General features: G+C 36.3%; 1 protein-coding gene across 1 annotated transcript in view; it reads right to left on the bottom strand.

Moving 5' to 3' along the window:
• The window catches only part of LOC111158034 (tetratricopeptide repeat domain 6), a 218,685-nt gene that overhangs the window by 98,885 nt on the left and 99,731 nt on the right, over positions 1–20,069 (bottom strand). The window contains exons 5-6 of the mRNA XM_022519831.1: positions 15,188–15,382; positions 934–1,075 (exon numbers count right to left, since the gene is read on the bottom strand). Coding sequence (XP_022375539.1) covers positions 934–1,075; positions 15,188–15,382 — 337 coding nt within the window. The remainder of the gene's footprint in view (positions 1–933; positions 1,076–15,187; positions 15,383–20,069) is intronic.

Here is a 20,069-nt window from a genome sequence, read left to right as displayed (position 1 = left end):
TCAGCTTCAAGTCTAGTATATGTGTAGTAAAAAAGAAAACACAAGGAACTAACTCACTGCCCTGTCATTTCTTGGGTGTCAAACTTTCTAGTTAATGTGTTTTGTTCTCCACTTTTCAAGAGTATTTTATGTTTGTAACATCCAGCATTTTTAGTTGTACTTAGCAGGCAGAAGAGGGAGCGATAAAAGTACTTTTTCTCCATCTTCCCTAGAGGTACAAGACTTGCAACAACTTTCAAGAAACTATTACATGTTAAATTTTGGCATATTATCAAAAGAAAATATCCATAATTATATTAAAAATATATTAAAATAATATTTTCCAACTACACAGCTGTGTGAGAACAGAATTTTCCTTATATATTTCAACCAAAACAACTTACCACAAAATTGAATGCAGAAGCAGACATGAGAATTCAGCCATCTTCTACTAAGCCACATATTAAAGAGATTGTAAAACATGTAAAATAACCCTTGTTTTCTCAAAAACACATTTTATGTTAACATATTATTTTGTTACTGTTATTTTTAGTAAATAAACACTTAGTGTCTTCTCAGTTTTAATTCCCAGTATTTGTAAATGTCAATAGATATAACTCCTATGGGGGCACCTGGGTGGCTCTGTTGGTTGAGCATCTTCCTTTGGCTTGGGTCATGGTCCCAGGGTCCTGGGATCAAGACCACGTGTCAGGTTCCCTGCTCAGTGGGGAGTCTGCTTCTCCCTCTCCCTCTACCGCTCTCCCCCAACTCATGCACATGCTCTCTCTCTCTCTCTCAAATAAACAAACAAAATCTTGAAGAAAAAAAAGATATAACCCATATAAATCGTTGTCGAGATCCTTAGTGATTCTTAAGATTATAAAAAGGATCCTGAAACCAAAAAGTTTGAGAACTGTAAGGTAGAGAGAAGTAATATTTAAAGGATGTTCTTACTTCTTCTCCCAAGAGTTGTAGGTATGGTTTGGGAGCAAGTTGTCTAGTTCCTTGTGTCAGCTGAGGTAGTACCACTGGTGGTGGTGGGAGGACTGGAACATAGTCTTGATTGTGATCCACAACAGGAATTCCTTGCAGTATTCTATAATATAATAAAAACAATAAATTTGTTTTTTAGATCATTGATGAATCTCATTCCATATCTCTGCTGAAACAAACACATTAACATGTGATGTCTATACTAGGCAGAAACTGTGCAGAAGTCAGATGATCAGAAATAGGAAATTCAAAATAATTTATCAACTTATCATATAATTTATCCATTTATCATATAAATTAATTTATCCATTTATCATATAAATTAATTTATTAATTTATTAATTATTTATCATATAGATTACTTTTATTTATGAATTAATTAATTAATCAGGAATTAATTTATCGTATAAATTATCAATTTGAATAATTTATCAAGTATTCAAAATAATTTATATCTGTTCTGTATATATTTTAGTAGTAACCTTTATGATGGTTTTATTATATTGGAATAATAAATTCACACTGTGAAAGCCTAATTACAAAAGAACTAAAAAGGTCTCTACTTTCTGATCACTAACCTGTTCCCACTCCAAGCCCACAGGAAATGGTGTCATGTTTTAGAGTGAGGTGAAGTGTCAGCCCAAGCAGAAGTGCCTTCTCATGGTAAAAAGTTTTCTCTTCTTTTTTTTTTTTTTTAAAGATTTTATTTATTTATTTGACAGACAGAGATCACAAGTAGGCAGAGAGGCAGGCAGAGAGAGAGGGGGAAGCAGGCTCCCTGCTGAGCAGAGAGCCCAATGCAGGGCTCGATCCCAGGACCCTGGGATCATGACCCAAGCTGAAGGCAGAGGCTTAACCCACTGAGCCACCCAGGCGCCCCAAGTTTTCTCTTCTTAAATCATATCTTGCCAGGATGAAGCAAAACACTATAGCATTAAGTTTTCCCTTCTAGGCTGCATATGTATATTAGGATATCTGTGAGATACAAAACTTATAAATAAAAGTCTTAATTAAGCCAAAGAGATAAGCTAAATGATAATTTGAAGGCAAAATGTGTTATTTATGACTGACTTACAAACTGCTTTAAAATAACATTAATTGTGTATTAAATTTTGTATTAATTTGTATTAATTTTTGCACTTGCTATAAAAGAACTATAAAATTAGTACAAAATGGGCCTGCACAGACTATGGCTGTATCAATTTCACATGGAAGTATTTAGAGCCAATGTTCCTTCCTTCTTTTGGATATACCATTAGATGAACAGACAATCACTTTATGAGCCATCAAATGTGAAGACTAAGAGTATGCAAACCACCCAAGTAAGTATTATACTTAACTTAATAATATGCTGAAACCCTCAGATCCTGTCATACCAGCTGTTAAAAAAATAGGCCCACCCAAAGTTAGGCTCATGGAGATAGAGTTTGCCAAAGCAGAGTCACAGAGAACAGCCTCCTATCTCAACTAGTCAAAATATTTAAATTCAAAGAGAAGATAAAGTTCAACTGCCATTATGGTGAATATAGTAGACTGCCCCTCAACAATCTGGAGGGCAGAAGGTTTCCATATTTTTGTTGGCAAATAATCATGGCAACATTGAACTCTACTGTAGCAGCGTTTCAGTTAATAGCACTTTGTTTTTAGGTTGTTTTTCTTCTTTTGGTAGCGGGGAAGGGAGGTGGCAGTGAGCATATCAAACAAAAATACTGTGGTTCCAGAGTCAAAAGCTGTGACAATAGAGGCCACTGTATCCCTAATCTCAACTAAGGTGGTACATTGCCAGTACTGACTTCCAGATTTACTACCTTCCTGACTATGCTAGAAAGAGCAGCTCCTTTGGCAGCCAGTTAAGTGTGCTGTGTGAGTCATCTCTGGAAATCCTCCTGCCTAAAGCCCATTTTCCCAATCTTCCCACTGATTTTATAAGCATCAAATTCTCATTACTAACTCCGTTTTTGCTTAAAACAGCTGAAAATATTTCTGTTTTCTGAAACTGAATCCTGACTGATACATACAGAAAAAAACAAAGAACAGGGCAAAGTCTATTGGCTGCAATAGTGAGCCAAGAGAGAACATACATCAAGATCAGTAAAGAATTTCCAAGATCAGGAAGGAGAGGTGCGACTTTGAGAAGCCATCTTGAGACACTGCTGTGTTTTTATCAAACTCTATACCAAAAACAAGGTAGTAAGTGTCATTCCCATCTTATTGTCTTGTCACATTCCAAATGTGCACTAAAGAAACAGGCATAGCGGTTGACAGGAAGAGAAGTGAAAGAAGTCATTGGACATCTTAGAGTGCGTAGCTCTGGCAGACATGTATGGAGGACCCTACTGAAGGCCTACGCAAGATTAGCCACTGTTTATGTATGACAAAGATGAATCATTTACTTTGAAATTTTTCTCCAGACTTTCCCCACTTCCTTCTTTATTTCCAGAGAGAAGAACTGAATCCTTTCTAGAGTTCTCCCCCTTTGGAAAACACCATTTCAGACTGAAAAATCTCTTCATAACCAACCTTTCCCTCATGTCCAGCAGTAATCACTGGTTCTGCTCTTTCTCCTTCCGTGGTGTCTATCCTGTCCATCGCATTTTCTCTCCTCTGAGTCCTATGATACCATCTTTACTGGCCCCTTACCTTAGACCCTCCCTCCTCCAATCCATGCTCTATTCCCTGCCAGAGTTGCCATCAGTCATGCCCTTTCCAAATACTTTAATGACTATACACATTGTATAAACTCAAGCTCCTGAGCCCCACGTTCAGGGTCCTCCACAATCTGAGCACCATCTACTTGCCGATCCCACTTTCCTTCCCTAACTCCTGACTGAACCTACATTCACTATGTGAAAGGTGCTCAAGGTGCCCAGATTACTAAGGAGCTGCAGGGAAGACAGGAGAACCAAACGACAGTAACAGTGTGGCTATAAAAACACGAAAAGGCAGCCTTCAGATTGCAACTTCCTCATCACACCTTTATAAATTCCCCTCTATCCAGTCAAAATTCACCTTTCCTTCCCTAGTTTTCCTGCTGTATTTGATCTGATCTTTCATTGTAGGAAATGCTACTTCTTTTTTTAAAAGATTTTATTTACTTACTTGGCAGACAGAGATCATAAGTAGGCAAAGAGACAGGCAGAGAGAGATGGGGAAGCAGGCTCCCTGCTGAGCAGAGAGTCTGATGCGGGGCTCGATCCCAGGACCCTGGGATCATGACCCGAGCCGAAGGCAGAGGCTTTAACCCACTGAGCCACCCAGGTGGCCTGGATATGCTATTTTAGATTCTGAGTATCTTTTTCACAGTAGACGTAGACTGGTCTGAAAAGAAAAGTGATTCTTACTCATTTTCTTTCTTCTATGGATGTAAATGCAGTAGGTACTGAATAAGTATTGTATTTCGGCTCATCAAGAAAATCCTCACAGCCAAAGCCAGTCCTACACTCTGTCCTGGGGAACTGAGAATCATAGGTACTGCAATGGTTCTCAAAGTGTGTTCCCAAACCAGTTCATTAACATCACATAGGAACTTGCTAGAAAATGCAAATTCTCGACCCCCATCATACTTAATGAATCAGAATCTCAGGGTAGACCGGGTCATCTCTGTTTTAACCAGCCCTGCAGATGATTCTGATGTACACTGAAGTTTGAAAAGCACTGATGTACTGCAATCTTTCCTAATACTGCCTGATCATAAGTATATTGTGGGATTTTGTCAAATCTATAGCTTCACAGATTCCTCCTCTAGAGATTCTAATTCAGTGGGAATAGAGCCTAGGAATTGACACACTTACCATAGACTCTAGATGATCCTTTTCCAGGGGGAAGCTTAAAATTCATTGATACAGTGAGAAGAGCTAGCTTTTGGAATGAGGCTAGAAACCAGGATTTTAGCCCCACTTTGGCCTCTTGCTGTTCTATGTGGAATAGGTCACTTTTGCTTCCAAGGTCTGTTTCTTCATCTATCTATAGCAACAGTGATCAGGTCTTTCAGGTCTTCTAATGCTTAGAAATAATACACGTGAGAGTTTGCACATAGTGCACACTCAGGAAGTGGTAGCTATTACAATTATTATTGCTTTTATTGAGGGTATCGAATGAAGAAAACATGCCCACCTCTCTCAGAGTGAGTTAAACCTCTTTCCTTGTCTCTCATGGGCCAGAGATATAAAATAGGTTTTTTGTTGTAGATTGTTATCAAAGAAGCTTGGAAAACATTTGCTCTAAGCTGGGAGTACTCTTTTAAAATCTCTGCATACATACTCTATGAGTTACATTAAAGTGAACACAAGCTCCATCCGATGAAGCATACAGAAAGGTTCTCCCTGCAGCACCCTTCTCCCCTCCTTGGTACTACCCTAACAGAGAAGGCCTACCACATCTTTACTATCCCTTCCTTAGTGAATTTATCTTGCTTCTTGGGGGACCAAACCTGGAAGAGGCTTCACAGGATAGAGCTCACAGTTGCTTTTATACAACTCAGAGATGATGTATATGGGGATATTTTAAGAGTGCTCATGTATAAAAGTTTTGCCAAAATAATACTTATATGCAATCGAGTATTCTATTCAACACAACAGTTTTTTTAAGTGCTTGTAGCAAGCCACTAAATTGATTTCACAGCCCCTTATTCAGTCACAATCTACAATTTAGGAAATAATAACTTACAAAGAATATTGCTTGAGAAGCAAACTCCTAGATCTAGAAAAGACTTTAAGAGTTTGTCTTCTTGAAGATTACAGACAATTTTCTTTAGTCTTCAAAATTTGTAGTAGAGGTAATGACCACTGAAACTTTTTTAAAAATTCAGCGAATATAAGCTTAATAAAATAATAAATCTAAAGTAGAATAAGAGTATAACGATATAGATTTTCATTTTTTTACAAAATATGATTAGGGAAGTGGGGGATTTTATTTTTAATCAGTTTAACTTCATTGTTACATGCAAACAGTGACATCTGGTGGAATGACATTGCTTTGCTTTAAAAAAAATTCAGCTTTCACATACTGAGTTATGAGATCAGATAAATGTCCAAATAATTCCTGTTTTTATACTTCCACATAAAATAAAAAATACACAATCTAATATATCATCAAACATTGATAGTGCATAATAAAATGACTTCTATAATCTCAATCTGTATTTTTTAAATATGCTTAAGCCTTACTTAGGTATAAGGGTTATTTATTAAAAATGGATATAATAGAAGTCTAATTGAAGTTACTGTTGATTCTACTTCTAACTCTGCTACCGGCCGTGATTTGGAGTGTGAAATTTACCCTCAGTTTCCTCATCCATAAATATTGAGAAAGTTAGACTAGGAGAAGGGTAAGATCTCTTACGGCTCTAAAACATGTGCTTCTGTGACACATCCCCAGCTAGACTTCAGACAGGAATTAAGTCTAATGTGGTTTGTATATCTTGGGTCATTGCCTGGATTACATAGCAAGGAACAAGGCCAAGTAAGGGATGGGGGTGGGGCCAGGATTAGACTTAACCATTGAGGAATGGAAGACAATGCAGGAAATGAGGCATAGTGAGGGAAAGTCAGATCCAGATATCCACATTGTAAGGAAATATAGACCAGAAGATAGAAAACAATATTCCAAACGTAGTATGACAGACCACAGGTGGTAGTGCACTAGAAGTGGCATCAGAAAGTTCTGGCTTGGGACCATGGCACGTTCTAGTGGAGGTGGGGTTGGGGGTGGCGGTCAACTGGAAATGGGGAAAACAAAGCCAGACAGTATTCAGTGAAAGCTTTCAGCAATTAAGTAATTAATATCAGGAAAGTCTCCCACAGTTAGCAGAGCCCCGGCCCTGGCCTAGTACTCAGAAATAGAACTTCAGTTGTTAAGAAGGAACAAGCGATGTAAGGACTTCCACCCTAATATAAGCAGAAGCCCTGCTTCCAATGTTGGGTCACAATGAATCAACTATAGAACACCAGGGTTAAATAAAATATGCATATCCAACTAGATCTTCTCAGATTCTTTCTGGCTTATATCAAGATTGGTTTTGAAAACAAGATAACAAGTGTTCAAAATGAAGCATGAAAAAAAAAGTGAGAGGGTCTTCACAAATTCACAAAACAGTGGGATAAAATGGAAACCACATTTAGAATAGGGGAGCTCTAGTTCTGAATCTTAGCTTTTTTTACCAGCCCTATATGCATGGGGTAGTCACCAAATCTCTGAATAACATTTTCTTCATTTGGGAAATGGAAAGGCTTTTTCCATTTATATGCAGGTGTTGTTAATACTAAATTATATAGGGGTGCCTGGGTGGCTCAGTTGGTTAAGCATCTAATTCTTGATTTCGGCTCAGGTCATGATCTCAAGGTCCTGGGATGGAGCCCCATGTCAGGCTCTGTGCTCAGTGGGAAATCTGCTTGAGGATTCTGTCTCTCTTTCCTTCTGCCTCTTCCTCTATTCACTTTCTCTCTTTCTCTCAAATAAATAAATCTTTTAAAAAACATTAAATTATATAACAAATCCATCTCGACACATTTCCTATTAAATAATCTTATTTTCATATTCAAATATCACTATAATATTTAGAAGATTCAGATAAAATCTTTGAAATGTCAGCATACTTTATATAGTTCATTTGTAAACCATTAAGTAGTAAAGATAATAAGTCAAAATAATTACTCCTGTGTCTATATTTCAGTTTTAAAACAAGAATCCTCAAAGGAACATAAACTGCAAAAATAGCATCTTCAATATCATTTTTGTAAAATGTATGTATATATAATATATGTACATGCACAGAAAAAAAAATCCTGGAATAATCATCATCATATAGAAAAGCCAATGGAAAAGGCTAGCTTCTAGTATAATAGTTAACAATCACAGAAGAAATATGTAGAGGCAAAATTCTCAGAACCTGGTCCATCCCACCATAAACACCTTTCAGGATTCTGAATGATTGCATTAATTATATAAAACTGCATCTTCTGGTTCACCTACTTAAGATCTAAACATCGTATTCTAATGCCTCAAGATGAGCAATCAAGAAATGCCAGGTAAATCTATCTGATATTAACTTTGGGCAACTAGAAATTACCTATCTTCATTCAAGGTGAGTACACACAAAAATCAAATATAAATTCTATGAAGACAGTCTGAAGTGTATAAAAAAGAAATATACCATCCAAAAGTTATATGAAGAACATTCTTTTGAAAAAAATTTATTATAGAACTCAAAAAGTACTTTTTTAAGATTTATTATTTGAGAGAGGGAGAGCATGTGAGCAGGGGAGGGGGAGAGAAACAGACACCACACCAAGGTGGGGGAGGCCTGACTCGGGGCTCAAACCCACCACACAGAGATCATGACCTAAGCCAAAATCAAGAATCACTGCTCAGCCAACTGAGCCACCCAGGCGCACGCTCTCTCTCTCTCTCTCACTCACTACATCTCTTTCTCTCAAATAAGTAGATAAAATCTTTAAATAAATACAAAAATAAGTAAAATGGTAGAAGAAATTTTTAAAATTTATACCACAGAAAATAAAACAATTGATTTGGAACAAAGGTTTGAGACATGAATGTAAGCAAAATAATGATAAATGTAGAGGATAGATAATAAAGGTCCAACATATAGCTAATTGATATACCTGAAGGAAGTCATTAGATAAATAGAATGGAAATACTACTGAAAATAAAATAGGAAAAAGTCCTAAACTGAAGAAGCCTGGAATCATATATTTAAGAATATAAACAGTACTATCTCTGGATGGTAGTAAATTAAAGCGTTTTTTGTGTATCAGGAAAAATTAATTAAAAAGCAATCCCACGGGGCGCCTGGGTGGCTCAGTGGGTTAAAGCCTCTGCCTTCGGCTCAGGTCATGATCCCAGGGTCCTGGGATCGAGCCCCGCATCGGGCTCTCTGCTCAGCGGGGAGCCTGCTTCCTCCTCTCTCTCTGCATGCCTCTCTGCCTACTTGTGATCTCTGTCTGTCAAATAAATAAATAAAATCTTTAAAAAAAAAAAAAAAGCAATCCCACTCCCAAACATGTGCTAGTGACATTATTTAAGGCAAAATTTAAAGTCCTAGAAGCATCTAGGAGGAGTGGTGAGGAAATAGATTACTTGCAAATAAAATAAAAACAGGCTGGCTTCAGATTTCTATCTCATAATGTTAGATATCAGATAATGATACAAACAAAAAAAACCACATGTACAAATATTGGCTAATACGACAGATTATAAGAAAGAGCAAGAAAAGAGAATATAAAGTAAGATGACAAGAATAATATCAAATATATCTAATATAACAATTATTAAATGAATAAGGGGTGATCCAACCCATTATAAGAAAAATTTTGATTGGCTTAAAAAATATTCTAGTCTAAGCAATCTACAAGAGACACAACTAAACAAAGGTTAAAAATCAAAGGGCAAACATATACCATATAAACCACACAAAAAATATAAATGTATTATTTTTTATGGAATTAGTGTACAATCCATAATAAAACAAAAGGACTACAGTTAACAGTTTCTTCCTTCCACACACACAAAAATTTGTATACAATCATATATCTGTTTATATATTTAGTTCTACCTCCTTTCAGAACACAGAGCACTACCTTATTCTTAATCAAGGTTGCAATGCATCCCATCATTGAATGTGTCATAAAAAAATCTTCCATTGATAAAACACCCAAGTAGTTTCCAGTTTTTAATTATTGTAACAAAAATGAACATCCTTTTGCATGTATCTTAGTAAATGACAGCATCAGCATATAGATGGTATTTACAGCCATGATCACACCTTGGAAGTAGGGGAGAAAAGAGATCCCAGTATATTTGAGTACTCCAATGTTTTGAAGTCAAGAGATGAGGAGACACCAGCAAGAGAGACTTGAGAAGACATAGTCAGGAAGACAGAAAGAGAATCATAAAAGAGTACAGTTCCAACAGTCAAGAGATTAAAATGTTTTAAGGAAGAGTTAATGCAACTGCGCAAAATGCTACTAAAAAGTCAAGTTGAGGACTGTGTATCTTACAGCAAATCTGACGATGTCATTCTTCCTCAAAAAACTCTATCAATGCCTTCCCATACACTATGAATAAGAATTTCTCCCCCAAGGCTCCATATACATGCCCTCACACACACATACAGGGCATCTGTGAAATCTTACATGATCTTATTCATGCCTCCCCTCAGCCTCCATTGCACCACTGCTCCTGTTCTCAAATGCTAGACTTCTTTCCAGTTCTTACATGAGCTCCAACTGTCCACAGCAGGGACTCTCAAACTTCAATATGCATTTGGGATGCCTGGGTGGCTCAGTGGGTGAAGCCTCTGTCTTCAGCTCAGGTCATGATCTTGGGGTCCTGGGATGGAGCCCCGCATCGGGCTCTCTGCACAGCAGGGAGCCTGCTTCCCCCCCCCCCACCCGCCGCCTTTCTCTGCCTGTCTCTCTGCCTACTTGTGATCTCTCTCTCTCTCTCTCTCTCTCTCTCTGTTAAATAAATAAATAAAATCTAAAAAACAAAACAAAACTTCAATATGCATTCAAATCATCTGCATTTCTAACAAGTTCCCAAGTGCTGTTGATTCACTCTTCAGGTTGCAATATAAGTAACATTTCCTCAAACCTCTGGAGATAATCAGGAAATCTTCCGAGTTTCCACAGCACCCTGCACATCTGCATATTAATGGTTACATTCCTGATAAGTAAATTACCACTGTTCCTTTCTGGTAATCTCCACATTCCCTGAGGGCAGGGATTATGTTAGCAGATGTTTCCCTAATGCCTAACTCTCTGCCTGTCACACAGTAGGTACATAAAAAATATTTGCTGATTGATTTAAGTGATTATTCAGATCTGTTTTCCTTGACATGAAAAGATAATTACAACACAGTTTAAGAAATCAGGTTACAAAATATTAGGTACATAGCATTATCCCAGTTTTGTTCTATGCTATTTATTTGCATACAGAAAATTCTGGAATCATATATTTAAAAATATAAACAGTACTATTTCTTGATGGCAATATTTTGAATAATTGAGGGGTTTTGCATTTTCTTGCATATTTGCTAAAGTGATGTTTTTATTATTACTTTGTAACAAAATAATAAATGAAATTAAACATTAAATTCTGACAGTTAGCCTTTGGTTTTCCAATTGCTGCAGTTGCCACTGTTTTAATGTATAGAAGTAACAGTCTGTCCACGTTTTTTTTTCAAAATGTGACTAAGAATTTCTCTTGTAATTTGAAGCCAAGTGGAGTGTTATGTCTGGGATCTCTAGCCTAAGCACGGCTTACCACAAGGAAGCTGGCTATAAGGTGAACCTGACTTGAGAAGGTCAGCCAATGTTTGTAAGACAGCATTTTTTGCCAACTCTCTCTTTATTGGTGGTGGATCAACAAAATACACAAGCAATTTTACATAGAGAAGTCAGTAAAATAGAACGTAAGTCCATAAATATACTAAGTAACACACTGGAATTTAAGGTATGACAAGTTGGCATTTCAAATTAGTGAGGAAAGAGGATTTATTGAATAAATGATAAGCAACTGACTAGTCACTTGGGAAAAAATAATGCTTATCTATCAAATTAATTACAGGTGGATCGAGGAAAGCTATGAAATTACTAGAAGAAAATATGAGAAAATACATTTAAATTTAAGTGTAGAAAAGCCCTTTCTAAGAACAATACCAAGACCAGGACACATGGAGAATGATTACTATAGTTTTTACTACATAAAAATTAAGGCTTCTGGATAGCATAAAACACCATAAACAAAACTAGAAAAAAGCAAACAACAAATTAAAAGAAAAAGTCTACTATCTAAGAAAATAATTAAAATCTTTAATATAAAAGATCACTTAGGGGCGCCGGGATGGCTCAGTGGGTTAAGTCTCTGCCTTCCGCTCAGGTCATGATTTCAGGGTCCTGGGATGGAGCCCCATATTGGGCTCTCTGCTCAGTGGGGAGCCTGCTTCCCCCTCTCTCTCTGCCTGCCTCTCTGCCTACTTGTGATCTCTTTCTGTCAAATAAATAAAACAATTTTTAACAATATCATTTATAAATCAATAAGGAAGAAATGAATGATGACTCAAGAGAACATGAATTGATAATTCTCAAAAGGAGAAAAATAGCCAAAGACATCTAAAAATGTGCTCACCCTCACTAGAAATCAATAAAAATATAATAATAAAGAGATATGTTTCCTCATCAGATTAGGAAAAACTCAAGAAGAGTGAAAGGAAATGAACAGCATCATAAATTATTGAAAGCAGTGTAAGTCAATAAAATTTTTCTGGAGAGAAGTCTGGTAATATGCATCAAAAACTTCAGAGCAAAAGTTTAATAAAGTATTCCACATTTGAGGTCTTCTTACATTGCAGCTTGGTTAAATTAGTGAATAATAGGAAAATATTTAAATGTTCACACATAACCTTGGGTGAAAAATCCGTCTATAGAATGCCATACATGGTTTAAACACCTACACATCCAAGAGATGTTAGAAGAATATTCACCAAAATGTGAACTTAATCTAAGTGTTTAAACACTTTTAATGATTTACCTTATTTTAAAACCCCAAATCTCAAATTCCATGCTAATGCTAAACAACTATAAACTTCTCTTTAAAGTACAGAAAATTTAAAAGCAAAATTATAATCAATATGAAACATTTTTATAGTTCTCATCAAAATTGCTATCTAGCAGGTTAAATGTAAGTTTGAACAATATATTGTTATTTTAAATAAACTTAAGTATGTACCAATGCTAGTCCATTAAAATATCCTTGGTGTTTGCTATAAATAACAATTACTATATGCAGAATTAGGAGAACATTAAAATATACAAGCACAAACATTGTTATGCTCTGTAGTTAACTGTTCATCTCACAGAAAAAACAAAAACCACCAAATGAAAGGGTATTCATTTTGTGTTTACAATTACCTTTCTTGAGAACACTTATTAGTGCAGAAAAAAAATCATACATTTCTCCGAACTTGTAGGCTCAGCAGACAGATATATTTTGAAAAGGTTAAGCTATGTTTAGCAAGGTAATCCTCAAGAGATGGATGCCAGAGAATTAAATATTCAGTACTTAAATTAACTTCTTATTTGGTACTTAGGAACAAATTGCCAAGAATTATCATCATCAAATAGAACATTTATTGACTCTCTTGGAAAAAGAATGATCTACTTGAAGAAAAAGAATTTTAGAATTGGAAAGAAACCAGTATTTTTAACACTTTGCATGACTAACAGAAGCTATAACTCTTTAGAATGTTGCTTAGCTTACAGTGCTAATGGAAATTACTCAAAATGGTAGTTTCATGATTACTAGATTATGTTTATGTCTTTATTTTCCACTCTCAGCTTTAGCTCTTAAAAGATATTCCAAAAATATCATACAGAACTGTTACTTTCTCCCAGAGAAGCAGGAAGTTTTGAAATTTCCAAAATTCTTTACATACAATTTATTTCAAAAATTTCAGAACACTCACCTTATAAATCAAAACTAAGAGACTTAGGTGTATAAGATTATGAATAGCAAATAAATCCTTGAAAAATATTTTCGCCTAAACAGAAAATAAACATGAGAATGACCCTCTTTTAGGAATTCAAATTGAATTTCATTGTGGTTACTAAATGCAGGGAAATTGGATGATTTTAAATCCTGAAAGAATGCAGTAAAGTGTTACAGTTTTTACTAAAAGTCAAGTTTGAGAAAATGAGCTCAGCATATACCACGAAAAGAAAGGGTAAGTTACTTATAATTCTGTGATAGTTCATGTAATCAAAAGTGGTCTTTTAAAATACTCTCATATTTTAATGAAATACTTGAAACATGATACTTAAAATGTTTTTATTTAAATCTAACTAAATATTCAATATTCTCAATATTTTCAAATGTGTCATAGATAATGTTTCAGGATTCCTATCAGCTCTTCTGAAAGACTTATGAATATACATTCTCAATGAGCAGGTGATTTCGCCCCCAAAGGGGTGAAAGTTGGTGCCTGGGGAGGAGGGTGATGAGAGCTTACTCTTTATATATATGGCATATATATGAACACACACGCATATATGTATATGTATACGTACACATATGTATATGTATATACGTGTGTGTAAATAGATAGATACAGCACCATAAAGAGATACAACGTATATCCAGGATATTAAAATTTAATGGGGAAGGGCAATTAGGAGGAAAAGCTTTTAAAAGCCTTCCTTAAAGGGGTGACGGTGAAAAGAAGTTTGAGGAAAAACTGTGTCAGACACATCTGAATTTTTTTTTTTAAAGATTTTATTTATTTATTTGTCAGAGAGAGTGAGCACAGGCAGACAGAGTGGCAGGCAGAGGCAGAGGGAGAAGCAGGTTCCCCGCCGAGCAGGGAGCCCGATGTGGGACTCGATCCCAGGACGCTGGGATCATGACCTGAGCCGAAGGCAGCTGCTTAACCAACTGAGCCACCCAGGCGTCCCCACATCTGAATTTTTATCACTATCCAAAGATGAGAACTTGGGCAAACAACCCAATATTATGGAGCCTAAGCTTCTTCAAGACTAAAATGGAAATTATGACTTCTTGTAGTTGAGGCTTTAAGAAGAAAAGATGCAAAGCACACCACACAGTGCTAGGATTATAGTTTCTGCTAAATAAATGTGACCTCCATTCCCTTTTCTCCTCTCTTTTGAGGATGCTATAAATTACATACTCTCCAGTAAAGAATGCTCAGATGCCAAAGGGGAATGAGACATGAAGAGAAATGGAAGAAACTCCAGATGCAATGACTTTTATACATGATCCCTGGACTCAGTATGCCCAAAGGAGGTGTGAAATCTAAAAGACTGACTTGGAATCTCAAATCTGTGATTTTCTTAATTGTATAAGCCTAACAATGTGGCTTGATTTTTATGAACCTCAATTTTCACATCTCTACTCCACAGAATTATTACAAAGAACAAATATGCTAATGTATGTGACACTCTTTGGTAACTAGACACCACTAAACTAAAGTTACCAAATAAGCCAAGGTTCATGCTACTAATAGCAGGAAATGAAGATGTTGTCCTAGACTGTATAAGTACTGGGAAGGAATGGAAAAGGACAAAAACTGCTCCTCTCTAGTGTCTAAAAACAGAACTGAGTCTTCAAAATCTCAACCTCAAAGACAGGATTTCTTTGACAGTTTAAATCTGGTTTAAAAGAAAATTACCAGAGGAACTCTTACCTGTCTCTTCGCTCTTCATCTGTTAAGTGATTATCTAAGAAAGAGGTTCCCAATATCGTAAGCAAAGTATTGTGACCTTTCTTGTCAGCTGTATGGTACACTCGAGAAGCCAAATGCAAGTTAACAGGCAGCTCCTGGGCTGGGACAGTGGCGCACAGATCATGAAGTGTTGGAAAGCGGTAGTCTTGCAGAATTCTGCAATGGAGAAAAGAAAGTGGAATTCTTCGATCATTTGCGGTCTTTTCAATATAAAATACTTTGATGTTAATTTAGGCTCTAAAACGGGTGTCAAAATGTATAAGATTTAAAACTATAATACTGGTTTATAACAAATTTAATACCACCATTGACCAGATCTTCAAAGTTATATATCCAGCCTTCTGCTGAAGATCTCAATCTATGTGACCTACAGATACCTCAAAAACAACAGGTCAAAAAGCAAACTCATCGTTACCTCACCCCAAAGCTTCTGCTGATTTCTGTAACTCAGTTGGTGATACCGTATCCAACCATCATGCATTATGTGTTTGCTACTCTGCTCAAATGTTAGTGTCCCTGAAGAAATAGAACAATGTATCATATTATCCATTAACTAACATCAATGGAACCCAGGTCTCTAAAGTTTATGCAGCATCTTCCTTCCCATTCTGCTAGAACTTGCTTCTCTCCTGCCTTTCCAAAGTAGAGAAGAAGACATGAAAATCTTTCTTAATTCCCATTGTCACTCGCCATCCAATCAACAGATATGTGTAGAACACCTACCATGTACTACTACTACTACTAATCTGTACTAGGCTATTTATATACATTCTCATTAACTCCCACAATGAACTTATTATATGGGAGATATTACTATCCTTATTTTAGAGCAGGCTTATTTTGGAGAGGTCAATAAAATTGGTAACTACTAGGATCTACATACAATGCTGCTGGCTATAAGCCAATTTTTTTCCTAGTACTGCCTGTTAATGACCCCTGAGGTGGAAGTGGACCCTATCCAGTATGATTCCATCTCCGCCTTCCTACTATAATTACACCAGTAGGTTAAGCATCTGCCTTTGGCTCAGGTCATGATCCCAGGGTCCTGGGATCAAGTCCCGCATCGGGTTCCCTGCTCAATGGGGAGCCTGCTTCTCCCTCTCCCTCTGCCTCTGACTGCCAACATCCCTGCTTGTGTGCTGCTATCTCTCTGTCATAATAAAGAGATAAATCTTTTTTAAAATGTTTTTAAAAATAAATAAAGTTATACTCTTACATTAACACATGATGTCCTTTTCACCAAACCAAATCAAATGAACTTTAGATCATGTTCTCTAGGACCCCTAAGACACAGCTAACCATATCGATGACCTTCCTGAAACTGCAAGCTTTTTTAAACCTGTGCTGTCCCAGCTCTCCATCTCCCTCTCAAATTCATCACGATTTGATTTAGTCACTCTGTTTTCTTTCTCCATCTTCCAAACGGAGGGTGACTTCCAAAGTTGAACTCACCTTTGTATGTTGGAAAAGTAAGCTTCAGTGTTTCTATTTACTCTTGTGCTGAGACCTCCCAAATTTCATCTCCAGTATCACTATCTCACCTAGATTCCTGGCCTATAAGATATGAAACACTGAGGCATCTTTGACTCCTCTTTCCTTCACTTGCACATCCTATGAAAAATTGGGGCTTTCTGTAGCTCGGGGCTGCTCCTTCTCCCCCCTCACTTCCAAAACACTCCAGTACAGGTCCTCAATCACTTCAGCCTGAGAGTTGGACTGAGCACTGCTCCCTCTGTCTCTTCCTCTCTTCTATTCTTCCTGCAAAATTCTATCACACTGTCTGTAAACACTCCTTTGCCCAGCACAACAGTTCTCTGTCTCTTGCTGCATTCATCTACCTTCCTCTCTCTAAGTTTCAAGGCTCTTAAAGTCTGACTGCACTTCTAACACAGGGGTCAGAGTCAGGCTGACTCTGCTCAAATCCTGTTTAAAATTATCACTAGGTCATAAGCAAGTCAATTCATTTATTTATACCCTGGAAAATTGGAAATAACAACATTAGCACCTCCTGGATAAAGCTACTTTAAGAAAGAAAGGAGATGAGAACAAACTGGTGTTTGCCAGAGGGGAGGCAGTGGAGGAATGGGCAAAGTGGGGAAGGGGAGTGGTAGATACCAGTTTCCAATTAAGGAAGGAATAAGTCATGGGAATGAAAGGCACAGGTGAGGGGATATAGTCAGTAGTATTGTGATAGCATTGTATGGTGCCAGGCGTTAACTACACTTGCGGTGAGCCTAGCATAACAGAATTGTTGAATCATTAGGTTGTACACCTGAAACTAATGTAACATTGCATGTCAACTCTACCGCAATACAAAGAAAAGAAAGGATCGAATGCATTTAAAATAGTTTCACTCACAAGGCAGATATAAGCTATTATTATCTGTCTCCAGGACAATTCATGGGGACAGAAATACAGGTCAGTTCCTTCAGTTATGGATCAAGTACGCCTATCGTTTTGTCCATGTTTAAATATCCTTCAAACAATACCTGAAGACAAACTTCTCTGCAAAATTTACTGTTCTTTTTTCTTTTTGACAAATAACTCTTTTCATACATTGCCTTCTTCTTGTGCCACCCCTTCTGACCCTTTATCTAATGGATTAATGCTGATCTGTCTACCTACTGCTCCATGTAGTCTAGATAGGAGCAAACTATAAAGAATTTAGACTTTAGAGTTGGCTGGGCCTGGATCAGAATCTTAGTTCTAACACCTGTAAGCTATGTCACTAGGTTCTCTGAAGGTCTTCCGTAAGATGAAAATAAAATCTCCAACTATTAAAAGAAATCCCTAACTACTGCATTTGTAAAATTGATAATAATAAACAGTTCCTGGCCTGTGGGAGTTTCAAGAAATGCTTGTTTTATTTTTTTGCTATTGTTATTAATTTGTATTGGACAGCACTTAACCCATCACTAGGCACAATATGAACATTACCGAATCACTAATAGAGAGCAGTTTATATCATTTCCAAAACAGCATAGGACTCAACAAGAACAGGGCATAAAATCTATACATGTTTGAGTAGGGCAGGGGCTGGGGGAGGCAAAACCAAAGCATTTAGAAATGCCCAAGACAAAGAAACCTAACTAGAGGAGTGAAAATGGGTGTCCAGGAAGCCAGGGATCCAAAGAGAGGACTTGGGACAGGGGAAAAGAAAAATTAAAAAAAGAGGAGAAAAAAAGGTGAGCTCTAAAGTCAAGCTCATCTACATCATCATTCTGTCTAGAACAGGTCCTGGCTAGTGGAATGTACTTGAGATTACATTACGAATTTTTTTTCCTTGAAAAAGCACTACAACCAATCTGAATTCCTATGCTCCCATTATACTTTAATAACAGATTTGCAAGTGAATCTCCCTAGGTCATTGAGCTAACTAACATGTTTCCAAGAAATGGCTGAATTTCCAAGAAAATGATTTAATTTGGGGGCTAGTCACTGGTGAGAAAAGTTAGGTAAAAAAAAAAAAGTGTTTAAAGAAAAAGGAGTAGTGAATAAAAGATTTTCAGAAACATTGTTCTAAAACTGTCTTTCATTATGCAAATTTCTTAACTATCAGCTTTTCATTCCTCAGCATCTTATTCTTAATTCTCTCTAATGAAAACTTCTCATTTCAATTTTAATGAATTAACACAGTACTATATATATCAAAAAGATCTACAAATATTTTTGGCATGCTCGAGAAAGGCTGTATGTTTTTATAGCACACTCTCCTTAAACAGGACTATTTGTCATTCTTTGAAACACTAAGACATAAAAAAGAAAAGACTCTGACTCTGTGTGTGGCCATACTACTTTGCTTAATGCACTAAATGCAAGGTTTTTTAGGGGAAAAAAATCACGAAGTTTCTGCTTCATTGATAATCTGACAGTAACTATTTATTGAAGGTAAAATACTTGTTGTCTGCTGTCACTATTTGTTTTAATACATAATCTTGCTAACTAAATGAGCTTAAAGCAATGCAGATAAGCAATGGCATGTACAGGGTCACTTAAATGCCAATTCGACTCTTTCATAAACTTTGGAATTCTTTTCCCATGAGTCTATTCTCAGCTACTAAATTGTGAGTAATATCCATTTACAAAGTGTAGGCTGGCCATAAAAAGGTTGTCTTCCATGTCCAGCACACCTTTCAGTGCCCTAAGCAACAACAAAAGCTAATAATTAAAGCTTCTTTAAGCCCCAATAAAGAGTCAAATGAAGAAGAATCTAGAATAAACCAACCCATAAAAACCTAGTGGTAAAATAAGGAAAAAACCAGTTTCAACAAGGTAATTGGCAAAAGAGAAACCCATAAATCTAAATTGCATTTACACATATTATTCAAAATTGAGGTACCCTTGCATAATAAGACCCTCCATTAAAAATTGGGGGAGGGAAATGAAATGAAAGTAGAGAAAAATAAGGTCATCTAAATGACCAAATTGATTGGCCTATGAATATTTTGTGTTGGGTTGAATTTTATTTTATTTCATCATAACAAAATAAACCAACATACTTAGCAGTTAATCCAAATTAGTCATTATTGTGACCAAAAATATCAGATCTAACATGTTAACATTTAATTTTCCTTAGTCTCACAAAGAGTTATTTTTATTCAATTATATCATTGTTAAATCATTAAACTAAGTACATTGGCCAAAACAGTTATGGAAAGAAGTGTGAAGTAGAGCACATATATCCCAACCATAATATCTGACACCAGCTCTTCCTGTGGGAAAGTTTAACTTAGATCTCATATATATGAACTTCTAAAACATTAAATTTTCCTTTAAAAATGCATTTTCAGGTATCAATGCTATTAAATAACTTCTCTTCAGGCAGTAAAATTTATAAACTTAA

This window comes from Enhydra lutris, unplaced genomic scaffold (assembly GCF_002288905.1).
Source record: "Enhydra lutris kenyoni isolate GAN:26980312 unplaced genomic scaffold, ASM228890v2 scaffoldscaffold4, whole genome shotgun sequence".
NCBI classification, from domain to species: domain Eukaryota; kingdom Metazoa; phylum Chordata; class Mammalia; order Carnivora; family Mustelidae; genus Enhydra; species Enhydra lutris.
The sequence above is the reverse complement of the archived record's forward strand: the minus strand, read 5'-3'. Positions and strand labels throughout refer to the sequence as shown.